This window comes from Trachurus trachurus, assembly GCF_905171665.1.
Source record: "Trachurus trachurus genome assembly, chromosome: 1".
Taxonomy (NCBI): Eukaryota; Metazoa; Chordata; class Actinopteri; order Carangiformes; family Carangidae; genus Trachurus; species Trachurus trachurus.
In genome coordinates this window covers 6,086,022-6,107,035 of record NC_139891.1, presented here as the reverse complement: position 1 = coordinate 6,107,035, position 21,014 = coordinate 6,086,022, and the positions used below count along the sequence as shown (strand labels likewise).

The 21,014-nt window shown below is 42.2% G+C and overlaps 1 protein-coding gene across 1 annotated transcript; it reads left to right on the top strand.

Annotated features, from left to right (window-relative positions):
- On the top strand, positions 1 to 4,357 carry rps15a (ribosomal protein S15a). Its single transcript, XM_083973017.1, has 5 exons — positions 1 to 40; positions 1,217 to 1,354; positions 1,650 to 1,729; positions 2,043 to 2,128; positions 4,224 to 4,357. The coding sequence occupies exons 2-5, from the start codon at positions 1,222 to 1,224 to the stop codon at positions 4,315 to 4,317; spliced, it is 393 nt and encodes a 130-aa protein (XP_083829143.1). The 5' UTR covers positions 1 to 40; positions 1,217 to 1,221; the 3' UTR covers positions 4,318 to 4,357.
- The last annotated feature ends 16,657 nt before the right edge of the window (positions 4,358 to 21,014 follow it).

Genomic DNA, 21,014 nt, shown 5'->3' with positions numbered 1-21,014 from the left:
GTCCCTTTCTACTTCCTCTTTCCGCCATATTGCAGAACCGGTAAGATGTCTTTTCCTACCGTCACCTTCAATCTTTTAAGTATCTAAAGCATCTGAACGTTAAATTCTCCATTTATTTGATCATCTTGAAGCGAACGCTCACATTAATGATTTGGGACGATTATCGCTTCGACCAGTGGAAGCAGTAGGTCACATTTGGGCTTCACATTTGGCCTCTCAGCCTCTGTACGGCCCTGGGAGTCGGTGCGTTCAATGCGCCTTGATGAACTGCTAGCCAGGCTCCTATAAAAATGTGTTTTCACTTTGTCGAAATTAGACCTGTAATTTGTCCGGTGGTGTCACGGCGGTGTCAATGTTGTATACAGTTTGAACGAGCCCTGCCCGGTGTCTACAACTGTATCTACAACTGTCAGGATAAAGTTTGCTAATGTAGCCGTTGGGGCTAGGTGGCTACTGTCTGCTCCTGAAGGACCATGCTTTGTTGGGAGTCTCTGTTCGTGCCTCAGTAACTGTTTCAGTCTAAAGCAGCGGTGTCTGCTCCGTGTAATGTTCATATTGTTACAGAAAAAAGCATTTACTAGCCGTAGCCCATGGTTAGCAGAGATGCGAATAGCTGTTCTTGATAAATGATGGCGCCACAGTGAACAAGTGTTAGCTAGTCTGTGCTAACTTGATTTAATTCCCTGTGGTTTATGCTGCAGTGGTTGAATGTGTGGGGTTAAGAATTGGTCCCATTTACAACATGGTCCAGTTTTCAAAGAGAAACAAGTTTCCGGTCAGTTGAATGAGAGACGGTACATTTCTTGTCTGTAACAACATCTATTGCACGTCTGTCCGTCCTGGGTGAGGGATCCCTCCTCTGTTGCTCACCCTGAGGTTTCCCCCTTTTTCCCTGTTAAAAGGGTTTTTCTATGGAGTTTTCCCTCAGTCAACGTAAGGGTCTAAGGCAGAGGATGTTGTTATGCTTTGTAAAGCCCTTTGAGACAAACTGTTTATAAAATCAGGCTATATTACAAATAGAATTGCCTTGCCTTGCCATTAGACGTGAGAACTCGGACTCACTTTAGTTGCAGCTCCGACCTGTAAGAAGTGACAGGTGTAGGATAGTTTAGGGTCAGTGATATAACGTGGGATATGGATGTAGACAGATCTGCTTTGATATTGTTCAGGTTTGTGTTCAATGTAATAACAAATTGATGCGTTTGTGTGTTTGTAGGCATCATGGTGCGCATGAACGTTCTCGCGGATGCCCTGAAATGCATCAACAATGCTGAGAAGCGTGGGAAACGCCAGGTCCTCATCAGGCCCTGCTCCAAGGTTATTGTGCGCTTCCTCACCGTCATGATGAAGCACGGTGAGTTGACATGGGTTGTGTTGAATCTGAAAGCACAATGCTCATTATCTGGCCACAGAATAGTGGCACTGCCTCTGGGCCAGTTTACAAACGTACTGCTGGAGAGCTCTTTGAAGGAGATGGAAGTCATTCAAGAGTATTTGAAGATTGTCATCATCCAACCAAAATGATGCTCTGTCCAGTGATGCTGGCTTTTGAACTTGGCCTCTCAATCTGATCAAATGTGAAACACTTGCTTTCAAAGTGAAAGGTCTGATGCGAGTGATCTACTAAATGTTTTCTTTTGTTTCCTCAGGTTACATTGGTGAGTTTGAGATCATTGATGACCATCGGGCCGGAAAAATTGTCGTCAATCTCACAGGCAGGCTGAACAAGGTAAGACCTATTTGCTTAATATCCTTTGCATTAATTGTTTGTAAAATTTTGCTTGTCAGGCACTAGTGTGCCTGCAAAGATTTAATCTTACTCTCTCAAATGTCTCTCCAGACTTGAGTAATTTTATAATTTGAACTCTTTTGATTCTTTTGCCTCATAACTGCTTGTGATTTAAAAAAAAAAAAAAAGGTCCTCTGAATGAATGATCAAAGTATGAATGTTAAATGTCATTATATTCAAAGTGCAGCTGTTAATTTGTTGGTACTTGATATATGTGGAAATAATTCAAGTGTTTTCCTCTTTTCCTCCTCAGTGTGGCGTGATCAGTCCACGTTTTGATCTCCAACTCAAGGATCTGGAGAAGTGGCAGAACAACCTGCTGCCCTCAAGACAGTTCGGGTGAGAATCTCTACACACACACACCGTCTCTGTGTTGTAACGTTAATGCACAGAAATGTCAGTAATGTACGGTTAAATGAAGTGGAAGACTGGTTTGAAAAGGTAGTTGACATTAGCAGGCCCATTGGTCTCCATAGAGCTGCTGCAGAGGGAGAAGTGTGTGCTGTCATCATGTCGTCTCTTGCTTTGCCCTCCACTATGGTAGATTGGTGTATTTCTGTTCTAGTTCTAATCTAGTCATTTATAGATAGTTTGTTTGTTGTGGTGATTGATTTTGACCTTTCTAATCACTGATGTGCATTGGTGCATAGTGATACAGTCATCTTTTTCTGTAGTGGTTAATGGTGCCTAAATTAAAATTGGTTATTTTGAAGAGTGTTTGTCTGTAGAGATGGCTATCATGATTTCACATTACTCATGATACTGCTCATCAAATCTGATTAACAGCTCATCCTTGAGAAAATATGCTATCTAGAACAGAATTATCATATTTATTGATTTTTATTGTGAACTGTATGTAGATAACACTCATGAGATGCAAACTACAACAGTACTGTCACTAATGGACATTTCATCATGAGCTCATGAATGATTTGGTCGACTGTGACGGATTGAGCTCAGCAGTTCCACTGTCATTGTCCACCTGTATGAGATGGACTTGCACTTATGTGTGATCTAACTCTTGAACATTAAGTTCTCTCCATCGTCACAGGGTCTGTTGGTGTGTGTTGTGCAGCACTGCCCCCATCACTCACACACTCTGTGGCCGAGATCCTGGAGATGGATTGGGAATAGCCAACATGCATCATTAGACAAATGTCTTAATCAGAAACTGAGTTGGCGGGATTAAATGTGTGAGATAACTTTGTAGCAACAATAAATAGGAAATCAATTGTCGGTGTCTCCAGCAGCCAGAGCTGAGTCGATAATGTCAGAGTTTATCAACAGCACAGCCTTTAGTCATTTAGCACCGGGGCTCATTTAATACCTGGTTCTGGTTACCCATCACTACCTGTCAGTGAGTCAGCACAAGTGTGAATGGTGGAGAGAATCCTTCCAGAGTCTCGCTGGTAAACTCTGTGACAGAGGCTCCGTCAGTCTCCTGTGATTCCTGTGTATTTGTATAGATAACCGAAGTGTCTGGTGTTCATACATCATTTATTCAAGGCTGTGTGTGGAAGAAACGGGGCTGACTGTGGGTTCAGGATTTAAATTGTGTCACTGCCTGAAGCATGAGCAGACTTTCACATTTCTTGTGGGCAGGTGGTGTGATGTGATTTGTGTGGAGCATCATGACATGATCATCAAAATCACATCTCACTGACTTGGACTTTTATTAGTATTGACTCATCAACAGGCAGCAGGCTAAATTGGTGGTATTGTAACTTTCCTATTACACATGGTATAACAATATTCTATATTTTTTGTGCATATGAGTCGCATTGAAGTCTCTGCATTGGAAGTTGGACATTTGTTGGGACGACAGGGAACGGCATGTAAAGGTCATGAGCTTGACTGAGTGTTAGGAATAAAAAAAAACATGTCACAGAGGAGAGAAATGAGTTAAGTGGCTAAAAAGAGTCAGATTGGAGTGCCTGCCTGCCATCTGAGCTGCTTTCACTGGCATGTAGTGAATTGTTTCATCATGCTTTGCAACCAGTGTCAACCGGTCTGAGGTGCTGCCTCTGATTCGTCTGCTTTCAACGTATATGGTTGTTGCTTTTGTCGTAGATGCACTTGGCCTGTTAGACATCAGAGCACCTGCTGCTATGTACTGCTCTTCTAGAGTTGAAATGACTGTGTTTATAAACTAGTAAAGTGCACATCATAAAGTAGGATTTAGACATGACTTGATAAAAGGTGTTGCTGCTTCAACAGATCAGAAGGATAAATGTGGCGGTAACCTCGATGTATCTGTAGAGATGTTTTCACAAGCCTCCCTGTTTTACTCGCTTACAGACGATTCGTGATGCTGCTGATGGTTGTGATTCATGTGAAAGATGTTGAATGATAAGCCAGCCACTGGCTGTTAATGCTACAATGACCACTCACAGGATCGAGCTTATTTCTAACATGTCGACTCCTCTGCCCACAGATACATTGTGCTGACCACCTCAGCTGGCATCATGGACCATGAAGAGGCCAGACGGAAACACACAGGAGGCAAAATCCTTGGATTCTTTTTCTAAAATGTAAAGAACTGCAAATAAAAATCCAACCACAGGAAAACTGTTCGTCTGCTATCGACTTATTTCATACAAACAGTTGTCTGTAGAGAGATGGCTTTTGAATGGCCGCTGCTTTCGTCAGGTTCAGTAACTGTCCTAGAGAACACACCGGGGTGTTGGTAGTGTCTGGAAGATGACTGATAAAAACTGAAAATTCAACTCCAACAGCCTTTTATTCTGTCTAAAAAAACATGTCAGTGGCTGAAGGAATAAGTGTCACGAACAAAATATTAAGACAAAAGATTAGTAGTAGAATCTCCACACTGTTTCCAAAATGACCAATAGCACTAAAATAACATGAAAAGTATATATTAACTATCACCAATCCAATCAGTAATAGTGTGGCAGCAAAGAAAAACTTAAAATCATGCTGAGAAGTAAAATGTCAGATTTAAGGTAGAAAATCACTGCTGCTGAAATGTGAAATCAGCACTAGAGCACAACAGCTGCTGAGGTAACACAAATTGTGAGTCCTGATGCGAGGCCAAACTGCAGAACCCAAGGATTAAAAAAAAATACATGTTGTAAATGTGCAGATGAAAGTTAATAGAAGTTTTAGCCTCGGTCAACAACAAAGTTACCTGACACTCTTGGCTGCACAGGCATTGAAATCATAACTGCAGTGATAAAAGGAGTCGGAAGTTAATTTGTGCTCATCACTTTTCACCTCACGCTGAGCGTATTTCAGTCAACCCACCGGTCTTGGATCAGGACGAACCTGTGGGTGTCTGTTAAAGTAGCAGATACTCAACTGAAACAGCACTTTGAGTGGAGAATTTAGTGACATGACCGGGGCGCCTCTCAGAGGACTGAGTCTACAAACACCATTCACCTGACAGGGCTCACAAGTTATGCTCTTAACTTCAGACGAACCTCAAATGAGCACATCCATGTAGTAACTGTCCCCTCAGTGTCCAGTTAAGAGCTGCTACATCTCTGCTACGTGGCTGCCAGCATGTAAAAAGCCCTGACTCTCTGGCCAATGTGACCTTTTCATGGGTCCTTGGCGTATTTCGTCGTGTCCCCCGTCCTCTTTGGAGTCTGGCTGCTGCTGACCTTGCGTTAGACTCTGAAGAGGAGAGGTAACAGGCTGTTAATGCAATAGCTCTGTCCAAGTGCTCCTTGTGGGCTAAGCACACAGACTGATTGACTCCCTCATGGCTTCACAGCACTTAAGCGCTGCCTTGTCGAGGAAAGAAAACAAACTCTTTACTTGCTGCTGTTGTTTTTAAAGACCAGGGATAGCGAGCTCTGAGAGTTGAGAAGCGCTGCAGAGAGGTATGGCTGTAATAATGCCCCGTTAGCGGGAGCCCTTTGACACTAAAGCATCTGTAGTAGGCAGAAATAAACCAATTATTTCCACAGATTGTAAACACTTTGATACTAGGCTACTTGTTTTGCAATGATAATGTCAAAGAGCTGTTTGCCGTGAGATCTCCCAAAGAGTAACATCCAGCCTGAGTAGGTTAAAAGCACTGACCATATGGTGAGTAGAAAATCTGTCAGGAAGCTTGAAAACATCTAATACCCCTTCCCTCCTGTCTCGTTTGTCATATTTTTTCACTTTGAACTTTCTAATGAAGCAGAAAAGACTCAGAAAGAATCTGTGAAGGAGCACTTCAGCTGACATGCTGTCAGACTGCAGGAAAGAAAACGCTCCCCTGGGGGAGAAATTTCTAAAAATCAGCTTTTCAAAATTAATTTCTTTTGAGCGTTGCTTCGTGGCATTTACATACCCTTTCTGCAGGATAATAGGTAATGTACTTGAGTTTCTCATGGCTCTTCCAAACGATTATGTTACCCAATCTGAAACTACAGGTATAAAATGGAACTTCATAAACGAATTTCAGAAAGTATGAAACGTTATGTGTTAGTTTGCTTGGAACAGCCAAGAGCAAAACCTGATTCTTATTCAGTCTCATTTAAAAGAGCATCAACAATTTTATTAACTCAAATTACCACAACAAATGGACCAAAAGCATCACAAAACAGTTTTTTTTGTGAATTATATATTGACTATTCATGATTATTAATATTTTTTAGATATTTCCTTCTCAATTGTCTGTAATTTAAAGTAGGCTATTTAGCAGCCTCTAACTGACTCCATTTCCCATTATGTTAAAGACCTGAGTCCCGAGGCGGTGCTACAGGCCAGGTAACCCAGGCAATTGCCAATTCTATTCAATTCAAAAAACTTGAGCTGGAGGGGGCCCCCAGAAACGGCTGACACTGGTCCATATCAGTGACAACCGACTGTAAAAATAATGGACGTAGCACCTGTGACGTCACCCATTGGTTTGGGGGAGTCTGTTTTGTGCCTCTATTACGGGCATTTGAACTGCGCCATCTTGGATTTTAGTGGGAGTCTACTTTCCATATTTGGAGAGGTGCGGCGGTTTGCCGGCCGAGAACCCGCCCGCTGAACTCGAAGCAACCAATTAACGGCCGGTAACTGTCTGCGAACCTGTCACTCAACGTAACCACGCCCCCATTTACGAATTAAACAACACTAAATTCATTAACAGTTGTGGTCCTGTTTGAGAGGGTGGGGGGCCTCAAGTTGCCTCTTGTCTGGGGCCTCCATAGTCTCTAGAAACACCCCTGCCTGAGTCAGTTAAATGTTCAAGGCAAGTCCTCAAACCTGACTCAACATTTAACGTGAGCAATGTATTTAATAATAAAGAAATATAATAATAAATACAATAATATTGGTGTGTAGAATTCAACACATTAATCACATTGTTTGTTGTATTTGTGCACATGTGATCAATATGGATTCAGATTGGATTGATTGTAGGCTATGGTAGGCTTTAGTAGTTCAAACATTTGTCCATGTTTCATTACATTAAACAGAGATATTGCAGTATTAACACAGTTTGACACCCATTTTACCTTGTAGGAGATCCAGTGGTATCATCAGGCAGAGGTAGCACCAACATCAACAGTGAGAAGAGAAAAGGCTCGAAAGGTTTTTTCATGCTGAAAATGTCTTTAGAGAAAAACACCTGAAGTCAGAAATAGATGTGAGGAGCCTCCCCCCGTTCTTCTAAACCTCTCAGTGTTTGCTGCTTGAACACAATATGCCACTCTACATCTGTGGACCGGGGTCCAGAGCCTGGCAGCCTCCAATATGTCTCTCCACCAGATGTCAGCTGCATCCCTCAGATATCCCTGAAGGGTTTAAAGCACAACTGTGGAGGAGAAGGGGAGATGGTGCAGCTCGCAAAACAAATAGAATACATTAATAAAGAAACAAGAGGTCTGTTGTTTGGCCCGCTTTGATATGGAGCGCCAGAGGCAGGGGAGGCGGGGGTGCAACTTGGTGGTGTCTCTGCGAAACCTTTTGTTGAACGCGTGAGACTCAAAATATCGTGGGCTACGTACGAAAACATGATGACACACGATGACATGCTCGTGTATCGAATCTCGAGGATCTCAAAATCAAAGCCGGTTGAACCGTTTGACCTGCTGCTGCAATAAAAGAGAGACTCTACTCACAGAAATATAATCATCGGCTCTTACAACTGAAACAATAATACATTTAAAATGGGTTTAAACCAGATTTAGCTACATTTTAAAACAATTCAACCCTCCTGTTGTCCTTCTGGGTCAAATTGACCCAATCTGTTCCCTTCCTTCCTTCCTTCCTTCCTTCCTTCCTTCCTTCCTTCCTTCCTTCCTTCCTTCCTTCCTTCCTTCCTTCCTTCCTTCCTCTTTTGATTCAATTGACCTGATCTGTTCCCTCCCTCCATCTTTCTTTCCTTCCTTTTCCCTTCCTTCTTTCCCCCCCTCTTTCCCTTCTTCCTTCCTTGAACGAATCTGTTCCTTCCCTCCAGTGTCCTTTTTTCCTTCCTTCTTTCCACAATCCTTTTTCCCTCCCTTCCTTCCTTCCTTCCTTTTTGACCCAATTGACCCAGTCTGTTCCCTCCCTCCTTCTATCTTTCCTTCCTTTTTCCCTTCCTTCTTTCCTCCCGTCCTTCCTTCCTTCCTTGACCCAGGTAGCAACAGGAGGATATAAAAAAAGAAGAAGCATTAGTGTGGTGTTCTGTTTTTTCCAGCGTTTTCCTCTTGTTAGAAAGTAGTCTCCATGCTAAACCAATATAAAACTGTGGCCTGTTAATCTACTGCATATCATTAAAAGTAAATTATTATTATTATTATTACATTTTTAAAGTCTGGGGTAAATAGGGACACAACTAATGTGTTTCCCAGCTCTACTCAATTCACATTGATGTTTGCTCAGTCTGTGGACATAATCTCAGCCCCTCCAGTGATTCTCCTTGTGGCTGAGAAAGGAGCGAGCTGTGAGATGCTTTGCTCGCTCTCAGTGATCTTTCCCAGTGTGACGCCGATGGAGTTGGAGCAAAGCAATTCACTGCTGCAAATTCCTGGCAAGAAGAAAACATTTTGCAGTTGACGCCGAGGTGCTTGCGCAAACATCGCACCCATTACCACGGGAACAACTGAGGGACAGGCCATCAGAGTCTGGAAACTTATTAGCTTCTTGCCAGGGCGGCAGGTTTTTTTTTTTTTTTTTTTTTTTTAGAGCGCTCACATTTTCAGACGGCAGAGAGAGTGTGGGTCACAGATGGTGTTGTAAGGTCACCAGCAGCTTTTCTGCCTCCTCCGGCCCTGCAGTTCCTCTGGCCACCACTTGAGGGCAGTAGAAACATGTCTCATGTTGCATCCTCCTGCCCCCCCCTCCTCTCCTCTCCTCTCCTCCAGTCCTGGTCCTCATACTGCATTCAGGCCAGAATGGTTGGCAAGCACCAAGACTAATTATGATTGATTCAGAGATAACAGAATTAATATTGGAATAGCAGTAAATGCATGAAACGTAGATTCATCCAAAAGAAATAAATTTCTTTTTACCCCGCTGTACATTGTCGTCGGCTGCCATTAATCACTTAGTGGGTCACAGTGAAATGAGGGCGAAAACAAAGACAATTGGACAAGGAGGAGGGAATGTGCACGAGTGAATTGAGGCAATTTTTCGCCAATAAATTTATACATTAAATATACTTTTAATTACAAGATTCAAACAGAGTGGGGAACAAAGACTTGGATATTAAATCTGACTCGCTGACAGAATCTTTACAAAAGCTTTTTGAAGAAACAATACAGTTCATCAGAAAAGTCAGTGCTTTTTTCTTCAATTCAAAGGAGAGGAATTATTTCAACTTTGATCAACACCATCCTCTGTCACAACAAATCTGTGTTTACAGTGAGACTCAGAGAAATAAGCATCAGGAACCAGAATCAAAAGCAGACCAAAAAAAAAAAAACGAACAACAACAACAAAAAACAACCTTTGAGTGTAAACAATAACATAAAAGTGATTTTCGGTTTATAAGGTTACAGAGTTGGAGGCGAGGCTCCTTCTGCACAAACACATCTTGTTTATGTTAGCGTACTGGTGTTACAAGAGATCATATTCTGCATTCTACTTCCAGCCATGTGATTTATTCCACCACCCAACACGGCTCCAACAGACACCGTATCTACAAAGACCCGAGGAAATGCTGAAATAAATGGTGACCAGCTGAGAAGAAGATATGAAAATGTATCTTTTGTAGAGAGAAAGGGAGAGTTGGGGGTGTGAGGGGGATGAGGGGGGGTGCTGTCGTCCCCACCCCAATATGAATGAATGCACACATTCCAAGGAGAAATAGAGGGCTGTGCATTGTCATATGGTCATTTCACTGATACACTTATCTGGTGTTTTTCACTCTCTGCCCTATCTCTGTCTGTATGCCTTATTTACTAGGGCGAGGCGGGGACGTAGGAGTGGTGGTGCTGGTGCACTGGCGGCGCGGAGGAGTCTGGTGTGCATATGATGAATGAGATAGTTAGGAAACAGTGAATTTATGGCTGTGAATGCAGCCATCCATTCTGCCCTGCAGTCCCCGGCTGTCCCCAAGGGCATTTTGCTCCTCAGGGTCCCATCGTCAGCGCCTCACAGGGGGTCCCACAGCCACCACCACCACCACCAGTGCTGCTGCTGCTGCTGTTGCTGCTGTTGCTGCTGTTGCTGTGGTGATGATGCCAGGATCGTCCAAGTAAACGCCACGGCACTGCAGCCTCCTCCCCTCGTTCTATGTTAAGCAACGGTTAATTAGCAGGTAATAAACACAAGCTGCTAATGTACATATAATAACAGGCAGGCCGAAAGGTGCCAGCCAGAGACTGTTATTAATTAGGCCTCTCATTTACCTGCTATAGATCACCTTGAGCATTATGGTACAGTTTTGTCTCTTATGTGGACGATGCCCCGCAGTGTAGGAAGTGGTTACTGTTCAGGCTTAATAATTAATGATGAGTGAGTATGCAATGTTATTTAAAAGTTAAATATATATTATATATTTGAAGCTTATATATATATACAGCTCTGGAAAAAATTAAGAGACCACTCCCAAAATGATCAGTTTCTCTGGTTTTACTATTATAGGTATGTGTTTGAGTAAAATTAAATTAAATTTTTTTTGTTTTATTCTGTCAACTACTGACAACATTTCTCCCAAAATTGAAAAAAAAAAATATCATCATTTAGAGCTTTTATTGGCTAATGACTAAACTAGTCTAAATAATAAAAATACCGTCTTACTCAAGACCTTGAATAATAATAATAATGCAAAGAAAACATGTTCATATTTATTCCTAAAGAACATAGCAAGAATATTTTAACTCAGGAAAAGAAAAGAATGACTGTCGTACATGTAGAGATGCTTTTAAGAAACATTTTGTGAAAGTGGTCTCTTATTTGTTTCGGAAAAAAATAAGAGACCACTTATATAAATGTTTCTTAAAAGCATCTCTACATGTAGCCTATGACAGTCATTCTTTTCTTTTCTTTTTTTAATACCAGCACAAACACAACTCATTCTACTTAATGAGACACTGATGAGGTCATCACCTGAACCTCATCTGATGTTAAAGGAAGATTATAAAAACCACTGCTGAGATTCAACATTGACATTATCCCACAAAAACTGATTTATAAACTCTTTCTGAGTTAAAACATTCTTGCTGTGTTGTTTAGGAATAAATATGAACATGTTTTCTTTGCATTATTATTATTCAATTAAGGTCTGAAAAGACTTGATATTTTTTGTTATTTTGACTAGTTGTCATTTGCAGCCAATAAAAGCTCTAAATGACAATATTTTGATTTCAATTTTGGGAGAAATGTTGTCGGTAGTTGATAGAATAAAACAAAACAAAAAAAAAAATTTGAATTTTACTCAAACACAATACCTATAAATAGTAAAACCAGAGAAACTGATCATTTTGGAAGTGGTCTCTTAATTTTTTCCAGAGCTGTATATATGTGTGTGTATATTTATACATTTATGTAGCTTGTCATTTTTAGTTGTGGTTGCCAGGCAGGTCATGTGTACATATTAGTGTGTGAGTCCTGACCGTTGCCCATATGTAAGATGGCGCAGTGCAGCACACAATTTCCAGAAGGAATCACACTGAAACCATAACCAATAGTGTCGTTCCTTTGTATGAAGACAGCCTCATCTGATCTGATTGCATCAGTTCCCATTGTGTCTTATAGTGTACTGAATCACATACACAGTGCCACCTCGTACGGCAACGCATCACGTCATGTCATCGTTGCATATCGTTACATTGTCAAATAACATCGAACCAGTTTATTGTATTTTTATTCATCTCATTATTATCTTCTTCATCTGTTCCTTACACCTCCTGTATGTGTCCTGAGCTCTGACTTGCATCGTGTACTTGACAGACATTCTCTGTGCAGTCACAGCTCCAGGCTCCATCTGCCAACATCCCAGTCAGTTTATTATTCGCAGGTGGTGAATCATCCTCTTTAAGGTTGTGTATTCCGTGTATCTCCAAAATAAAACACTTTTTTCTATTATGCCCCCCGAACATGAGCGTTTCCTTTACAAAGATTATGAGAATACGTATCGAAATAAAACAGAGCTGTGTGAAAGCCAAGGATTTTTACTAAACGTGTTAACAGTTTCAACGTGCCTCCAAGCATTTGGAGGATTCAGGGCCATTACAGAGTAAAATCCTCACTCAACATTCAGTCTTATCTTCAAATGCAAAGATAGGCAAATTCTTTTTTAGCTTGGCACCACTCGTTTAGTTCACCAGGCTGTCTTTATGTTTGCTTCACAACAATCTGCCGTGGGCGCACTTGTTGCAGTTTTGGCATTTCCTGTATTCAGCAACAGTTAACTGTGAAATTAGTTTGTGTTTTTTTTTTGTCAACACTAAGTTACAGTGGTGTTCACTCTGATCATCGTCAAGCAGCTGATGGATATACATGATCTGTCTCAGTTTGGATGCTGCATGGCCTCTGCTCACTGACACGACACCCTCTCATCACCAAAGACTTTGTCCTCCCCCAGTTACATCATCACATCTTTGCAGGAGAGAGGAACACCAGAAACACCAAAGAAAAACTTTGACTTTTGGCTTAAAGTGAGATGACGTGTGACAGGATGCGTGCTGCACAAAACTGGAACTGGAACTTAGTGTTCTAGGGGCGCATGTGATTCTTTGTACTTTTGTGCGTGTGTGTTTTTTATTTTGCTTCATGCGAGTACATTTGAGTGTTTATGTATCTGTGTGTGTTTGACAAAGAGAGGGAGAGAGGTAGCAGCTGTAGGAGCCGTGGGGGCCCCCGGGCTCCAGAAGACGTCAGACCCAGCTGGACGCCTGCGGGGGGGTCAGGGTGTGCTGACAGCTTCCCCAGGCAGATCAGAGAGCAGAAGTGGCTGTGCCTTTCATCTCCGGCGTATGTGGATGTTTCGGAAGATGGCACAACGCATCACATCAGGTTTCTCTGTAATTAACGCTTTTCAAGGGGGTTCGTTGTTGGAGGTTAAAGGACAATTCTGGGCAAATTCAACTCAGGGCTGTATTTTCCTAACATTTTAGGTCTAAAATAAGGAATCTGAAGATTTTCAGTTTAATTGCTCCTGTTTTGCGGTAGTTGTAGCATGTTTGAGTCGCCATCTGACGCTGTCTGTGGAAAAAAATTGCGGCTTTGAGGGATGTAAACAGCCTAAGCAGCGGAACTTGCATCCACTCCCATTCATCGCTGCCGTGGCGATGCGGGGACAGACAGAACTACCGCAAAACAGGAGCAATTAAACTGAAAATCTACAGATTCGTTCTTTTAGACCTAAAATGTTAGGAAAATACATCCCTGAGTTGAATTTGCCCGGAATTGTCCTTTAAGTGTGCCCGGTGGAGGACAGAAAAGTGCGTGCGTGTGGCTGTGTGTCATCGATTCCCCTGAAAAACAGCAGAATTTATTTGCAAAACTTGTGTGTATCCAGAGCAGATGTGCGTTCCTTACACTCTCCTCTCTGACGCCTCATTCGATTAGGAGCGCCCGTGGCGTTTATGCTCGCATGTGAAAAGTTACCAGTTGGACGCAGCTGCTATCAAAAAAAATCTTTTTCAACTCCACGGTTCCCCCTCATGCAAATGGACGCAAAAAGACAACATTTCTCAGCTCACAGGTTTTCCCTCTGTGTAGGCAGCTGGGTAATGCCAGATATCATTACCTCTGCTGTCTCTGCATCGCTTCATCCTTCTCACACAAAAAAATATCTATAACCCTCCATTAGCAACTCAGGCCCTCATCACTTATAGCCTTGGAAAAAAAAGGAGAAACAGGTGCAAAGGTCGGGGGCAGCTGTGATCCAGGCAGCCATCCTGCAATCTAGGTGCCTTCCTCTTCGCTTGGCAGCCTCCATATTGATTTGATTAGTTGCTAATTAAAACTTGGCAGGCTGGGCCGGGCACAAAGGAGATCGCTCAATTAGCAGGGTGTCAGAGAATCTAATTCTCTCTCTTTCACCCTCTCCCTCTGTCTTTCTGTCCCACTCTCCCTCCCTGCTCTATCACACATCTCCATTCTGTTTAATGAGTATAAAGGATGAGTGAAAAGGGAGGGAGGATAATTCTCGGAGGAAAGAGATCGAGCGCTCTCAAGGAGCTAAAAGCATCCGGCCCTGTAATCCTTAAGCTAATCTTTGCTTAAAGATGCAGTTTGTAAGTTGTAAAGAAAGCGCCGGCTGCCAGTGGACGTTTGTTGGGGCATGTTGCCTCCAGCACGCCTTGACGCTCGCTACCTTCCCCTTCTCCTGGCAAGACAACCAAGCAAACACACACAAGCCGCTGCAGTTTTTAGTGGCGCGCCTCTGGGAGAAGGAGTTATGAGCTTTAAGATCCTCTTTTTGTTGTTTGTCAAGACACCAGATTTTCAAAGCTCTGTAGATCAGAATAGTCGTCTATTATGAAGGCTGTTTCCGCAGAGGAGTTTTTTTTTTTTTTCTTCTTCTTTCGCTGCTCATTTCATGGTGACATTTGAGATATTTCTCTCAACGTACATCTCGCAAACTGTGTCTTTGAGGAAACATCTGTGTTAGAATAACAAGCTGCTGCTGCCCCAGGTCCTTTGGGGTTGAATGTGCTCCTTGCTGAATTCATCCTTTTATCCAAAATGACTGCCTGCCTGCTCTCTTAGATCCTTGTCTGCCTCTGTCTGCAGCCTACAGAGAGGAGGAGGTAAACACTGTAATACCATTTTCATCAGAGAGATTCCTTCAAGGCAAATAAATCTGGTCAATTCAAAGCTGCAGGTGGAGGCATTTTAGCATGTGTGGACGCTTTGCATCGCTTCAAATACGCGTCCCATAATTTGCCCAATTTGTAAAAAACCACATACAGTGGCACATATGATGCAGAGAGGAAGTCAAGGGGGATGTTTAACTGGGACTATTTGTTTATGTTGTTATCAGTTAGCAGCAGGAGTCTTGGCTTTTCTGATTCTTCGTTGCTTCCAGCGACTGCATCTCCAGAGTCGGCTCCCACATGGACCCCGGCTTTTCAGTCAGCTCCCCACCAGCTTAACGGGGGGAAAGTTATCACTGCCAAAAATGGATTTAGATACTGTATGTCACTGTTATGTATGTTGACAAATACAGTCGCACGGACTCGCCGGGGACGTCTTCTATAGGAGCGGGAGCTGTAGGAGATTTCAAGAGGGATAAGGAGAAATTTTTGTGGCTGACGTCAAAAGCAATAAAAGAATCCGAGAGCAAAGGGCAGATGGATTTTTATAAATCATTCAACATATCTTGTTTATATAACACATGAACTTAGTTTTGCTCATTTTATAAGCCTGTAAGGCGGCAAATGAAGAACACCTCCCAAACTCACACCCACACGCACACAAATACATAACAGCTCTCCTAAATGTCTGTATTGTTAAGCCTGGCTGTCATCATCCTCCTGCTCCTGGCAAACTGGACAAGGCCTGCATTCATTAGTCAACTTCATACTCTTATATAATATTTACAAGCAGCAGTTTATGTGACTGCAGAGACCGGGCGCTTCCAGTGAAGCCCATGGTCGGGCCACGGCTGCAGGAGAGCTGGCTCACCTCGGACCCGATCGGCTGCAGGTTTTTTTTATACAGATCCTCCATTTTGCAGAGCAGCAGCGCAGTGTAGAATATCAGCAGTCGCCAGTTGCTTGTGCCAGTGACAATTGCTCATAGGCTGGCACAGATTACCTTTGAATAAGCCTGAATATCAACCTGGCCTGTGGTATACATAGTAGGCTATTGTGTGGTGACTGGATGCACACTAGGAGGATATACCCCAGACATGCATGGATAATGTGGACAGATTAGTCCTATCATACACACAAAGGTATCCCTACAGATTATATTACTGCCATGAAGAGCCGAGAACAATATACTGCTAAAATGAGGAAACGGACTAATCTAGATTCCTCATTATTACCGTATGATATTGTGATGTAGTTTGAATTCAGCATTTTATCCTTCTGTGTCTCTCTTTGGCTTATGACTCCAATGTGAAGTTTGAACTGTTTTGGTCATTTCAGATGAGAGGTTTGTGTTTTTTTGTCTGGTTTCTTGATGGTTGAGGGAGGGCGAGGCTCATTTGGAAAAAGGTGATGTCAGATTTCAGCATGGATATAGGAGCTGGATACCAGACACTAAGATGGCACCTACCCAACCATCCTGCTCTGCCAAAAGACTGCACTCAAATGTTGTTGCGCACACACGAGTAGTTTCTTTCGGTGCTTTGCTGCTGTGAAAAATACTTTTATAATCTTAATTAGTTATAATCCTTATAATTTCCCCCCATCTTTAACTCTGATTGTTGCTTATTTGGTCCAGAATCATAAAGAAATACTCGAACAATGCTGTCAAATCCAGATTAATCAATTAGAAGCTGCCTCTTAATAATTTATTGCCTGAAATATCTCCTGAACCATCACCAAAAGATAAATACTTCACCATAACATTAAATGAACAGCCAAAGTTATTATTACTGTGACAATGTTGTCCATGTTGGCCAATCTGTATTACAACAGTTCAGTTCACCCAAGTTTAAATGAATAAAATGATCCATTGGTAACTATTATTTTAAAATAACAACACTATTGAAATAAATGTCATCATTATGAAATAATAATGAAAAACAAATTAGTGGTTTAATCTCCTCATTAGAAACAATTTACCCAGGCTTTGGGATTTATGCTGTTAACCAATATGTAGTTTAGATGGAAAAAAAATAAAAAATACACTGAAACATTATCTCCACTCAGGAATTTCCCCAGAAAGCTATTTCAAGAAATTTCACTGGAACTGTTGTCTGATCCAATGAAACCATAGACAGTGAGGACTTTTCTCTGGTCTGTTTTAGGTCAGCTGTGTATAAATGTAACAGATCATAAAAACACAGATGAGAACACTGGAGCTGTAATGTTACTCTTGGTGCTCATCATTTTATTTGAAAGAGAAGATCTCATATAAAAAAGTCAGTGTGTGTGATAGAGACACGTGGAAGTGATTAAGTATAAGACCGTCTTTGTGTGTGTGCCGGAGATGACACGTGAAACAGCCATGTACGAAAAGGGAAACTGAAAATGGACATGAAGCGAGAGCCGTGTGTTTGTATGTGTGTGTGCGTGTGTCAGGTGACAGAGAGGGATGGGGACATGGGCAGGTCCTGGTAATGAAGGACTGATAAGTCCCTATTTCCTGGGCCTGGGTTAATTGTGCCCACAGATAAAGGGTAATAAATTGTCACAGGGTAATGGCAGGAGCCTGGGCCGGGCCCTGCTCCACATTCATCATGACTGACTGGGCCTGGAGCCTGGAGAGCAGGCAGGAGCAGCACTGAAAGACTGGTGCAGTCTGGGAGGCAGGGACAGCAGACAAGAGGGAGCAGAAACCTCACAGGGCTGAAAGCAGGCGGCGTTGTGATGGAGCAGAGACAGGAGATGACCCGGTAATGGAGCTCAGAGGAAAAGTGAGAGGAAGATATAACAAATACTGTGAGGCAGATCTGTGAAATATTCTGGCGTGAAAGGTTTAATAAAACCAAGTCTGACCTCTTATCCCAATGCCTAAGTACTCATCATTTTCTCAAGAAAACAATTACTAATTGTTAATTACTAATCAACTACGTTAGTGTTAAAGGGATAGTTCAACCTTTTGGCAAATTGGCCCATTGCCATAATCCCTATAGTCATAGCAGTAGGTTTGTTACCTTTAATTGTCGGTGCAAGCTGTTTTTAGAATGGCGGAGCAGAGCCGTGAGCTGCTCAGCGCTACGCTATGGAGGCTCATGGGAATTTTTGGTTTCCCTCATCAAACTCATCAAATACACAATACAACAACTCCAAAACGCTCTGGTGGACAAGTTGTGACTTGCACACACACAGATAAAGATAAAGATGATGTTGCAATACTATTTTATGATATTCAGCCAATATTATTTTCATTGAGCATGTTTTTTGGTATGTGCATTTAAATTGTTGTGGTGCATGCTGTTTCGTGTTTGTGCGTGTGTGTTTAGAGTATAAACCACAAAGATGCCGTCAGCTGAAAACCTTGCACTCCCAGTATCCATAATTGTTTTCAGATTTCCAGCTGTTGTAGGATTATGTGTGAGGAAATCATGTCACCCACTGGACTCATAAATGGATTTCCAAAAATTGATAGGATAACGCCAAACATGCATTTTCATTTTTTAATCAACTAACATCAAGCCAGATTCAACACACCCACACTCATGCATATACAGATACAAACTGCACACTGTATACACCAATCATCTAAAACCAATTAGTGGTTTTAATTGGTGTTTATTCAGAGCAAACAGCCACACGACATTGGTGAGATGTAGTTCATTACATAGAGAAACAACTTGACAGTGTAGGCTTCAGTGGGACTCAGTGTGCCACCTTGCCAGCATGACATATCACTTCTTCACACTGAGAGATTGTGGTGTTTGGAGGTTGGTGCAGCGGCTGATGAATGATGCATCCCACACATCATACAGCCGAGCTGCTCCCACAGAGGAAGTTGATGTCCCCTCCATGCGATGATGGCACTCGGTGCATCATGACATATGATGTGTGTACAAACAGTAAGCACATAGGCCGGAGCTATCGTTCCTTTTATGTGGGTCACACCCAGTATACCGGGGTGCAGTGAGGGAGAAAGGACGTTTTTCATGCATCCCATAAAGGAAGGAAAAACAATGCCCTTGAGACGTGACTTCATGTCTCTCAGGAGATCACCACACAGAGTTATGTGGTACACGTCCGTGACACTGAGCCACCAGAAAAGTTGTGCTTTTACGTTGTGCTCCTTCTTCTACCCTGCATTTAGTCACGTTTTCCCCCTGACTATTCCTTCCTCGTCCAATCTCATGTTGCTAACCAGGAATGTTAAAGAGGCATTTAATGAGGAGTAAAACTGTGTGTAAAACAAAGTGAATTTGCATTGCAAGTGCAAGCTTTGGATCGCCTGTCATGGTTTGTGTATCTCCCCAGGGGATAAATCAGGATTGGGAGAAAACTGTAATTTGAGACAAGCTGTTGTCACAGCATCACTTTCATCGCTTGGAGTGAATCTCTTTAAAATGATGATGACCAGGAAAATTTTGGTGATTCATTTGAGATTAGCTTTTAAAAGAAAAAAAATGGAGTGAAGCTAAAATTAAGAATAGAATCAGGTAAAAAGAACAAAAGCTGCTGAAAACCAAATTATAGTGCAGAGGGGGGAAAAAACATGAGCAGAATGATTGTAAAATGAAGAGTGAGAGTGGACAGAGAGCTAGAGAGTCCGAAATGGAAAAAGCTTATTGACAGTGTGTCATGGCCATCTTCTGTCAGAGAATCCACTTCTCCATAGACGTCATAGGTGTTGCAGTTGCCATCTTGGCACTGTCTGACTCTGCTCTGCCTACCAGCTGAGACCTTGGTGCTTGTTTTAATACCTGTGGTGAGCATATGCTCCTGTTAGCATCGATAGCACAACTGGGCATCGTACTCAAAGGCTAACCCAGGGCTATTGCATTTGGTAGCCTACCTAATTAGCTAGGTGACAAGCTAAGCTAAGGTTTGGTCAGTGCAGTGCAGACACGAATACATCTTAAATATCGCTAACATAGCTACATGATAGAAAAAATCCCCAAAATATGAAGAAAAAAATTTATATTGAAAAATATTGCTAGAATGTCACTCACCAAAGGAAAGTAGAAAATTGCACCTTAGCAAAAAAACAAACAAAACCAAAACCTAACAGTTCAACGTAACTTGGTCCTTTTTTTCAGCAGCAATTAAAGCAGAAGTAAGTGGTCCGGTCGTTTTCGCTAATGCTGCGTTCCAGGCAGGCTTTTGAAATCGTAAATTACAGCTTCAAGTCACAACTTACGACTTTGTAGCGTTCCAGGCAACCCACTCGTGTTTTTCCGACCTGTTTTACCGGTGAAAGTCACTATAACGGCCACTCGTAACTTCCGACCGGTGAACTCGTACCAGATCGAATTGGTACGACGTCACGGTCGGAAAAATACGAGTTTCCTTGAACGCACCATAACAGTCCTCGTCCCTACGTCACCACATTCACGGCGTCCCTTGGCTGCACACACAGCCCTGCATGCCGTTCTCTCTCCTCATTGGATAAAAACTGTAGGATACGATAAATGTTTTCTCCTCGGCTCAGAGCAGAGCAGAGTGACTGAGAGACCCGTGTTTCGGTCCAAACACTCTATGTAAGTGATTGCTGTCGGAAGATATAACTATTTAAGACTTATATTAACACAAATATATCACTTACTTCTGCTTTAAGGGGGAAAACAAAAAAAGCAACTTTTTTCTTACTTAGACTAAATAAAAACAAGGAGATACTGAGAAGAAAATAGAAAAAAGAGGGAAAAAACCTGAAACATAAGAAGAGGAAGAAAAAAAAGACTTGAGGGGGAAAAGAATTTCACAGTACAGAGGAGATGACAGTGGATATCTAGGGAAAGAGGAGGAGATGAAAGTAAAAAAAAAAGAAGAAAAAAAAGGAAAGCGAGAAGATGGAGAGCCGATGAATGCTCAAATTCATTTGTTCTCCGCTTCTCTCTACCTGGTTGCACATACCTTCTCTCCGCTCCACCAGTCAGTGTTCACAGCTATAAATCTTGGAGTGACATCTTGGCCGGCGAGTCCCACGTAAACACGGCCGGCGAAATGTCAGTGCAGAAGGCAGACAAGCCTGACTTAGGAAGAGGGAGAGTAGAGGCAGTAATGTCACCACACTTTAACACACCCTCCATCAGTCTTCATGA

Excerpts from the sequence above, each read along its gene's own strand:
- rps15a (XM_083973017.1), top strand. The coding sequence starts at position 1,222 with ATGGTGCGCATGAACGTTCTCGCGGATGCCCTGAAATGCATCAACAAT. Across the intron at positions 1,730-2,042 it reads TCACAGGCAGGCTGAACAAG|TGTGGCGTGATCAGTCCACG; the intron begins GTAAGACCTATT and ends TTTCCTCCTCAG. Across the intron at positions 2,129-4,223 it reads CTGCCCTCAAGACAGTTCGG|ATACATTGTGCTGACCACCT; the intron begins GTGAGAATCTCT and ends CTCTGCCCACAG.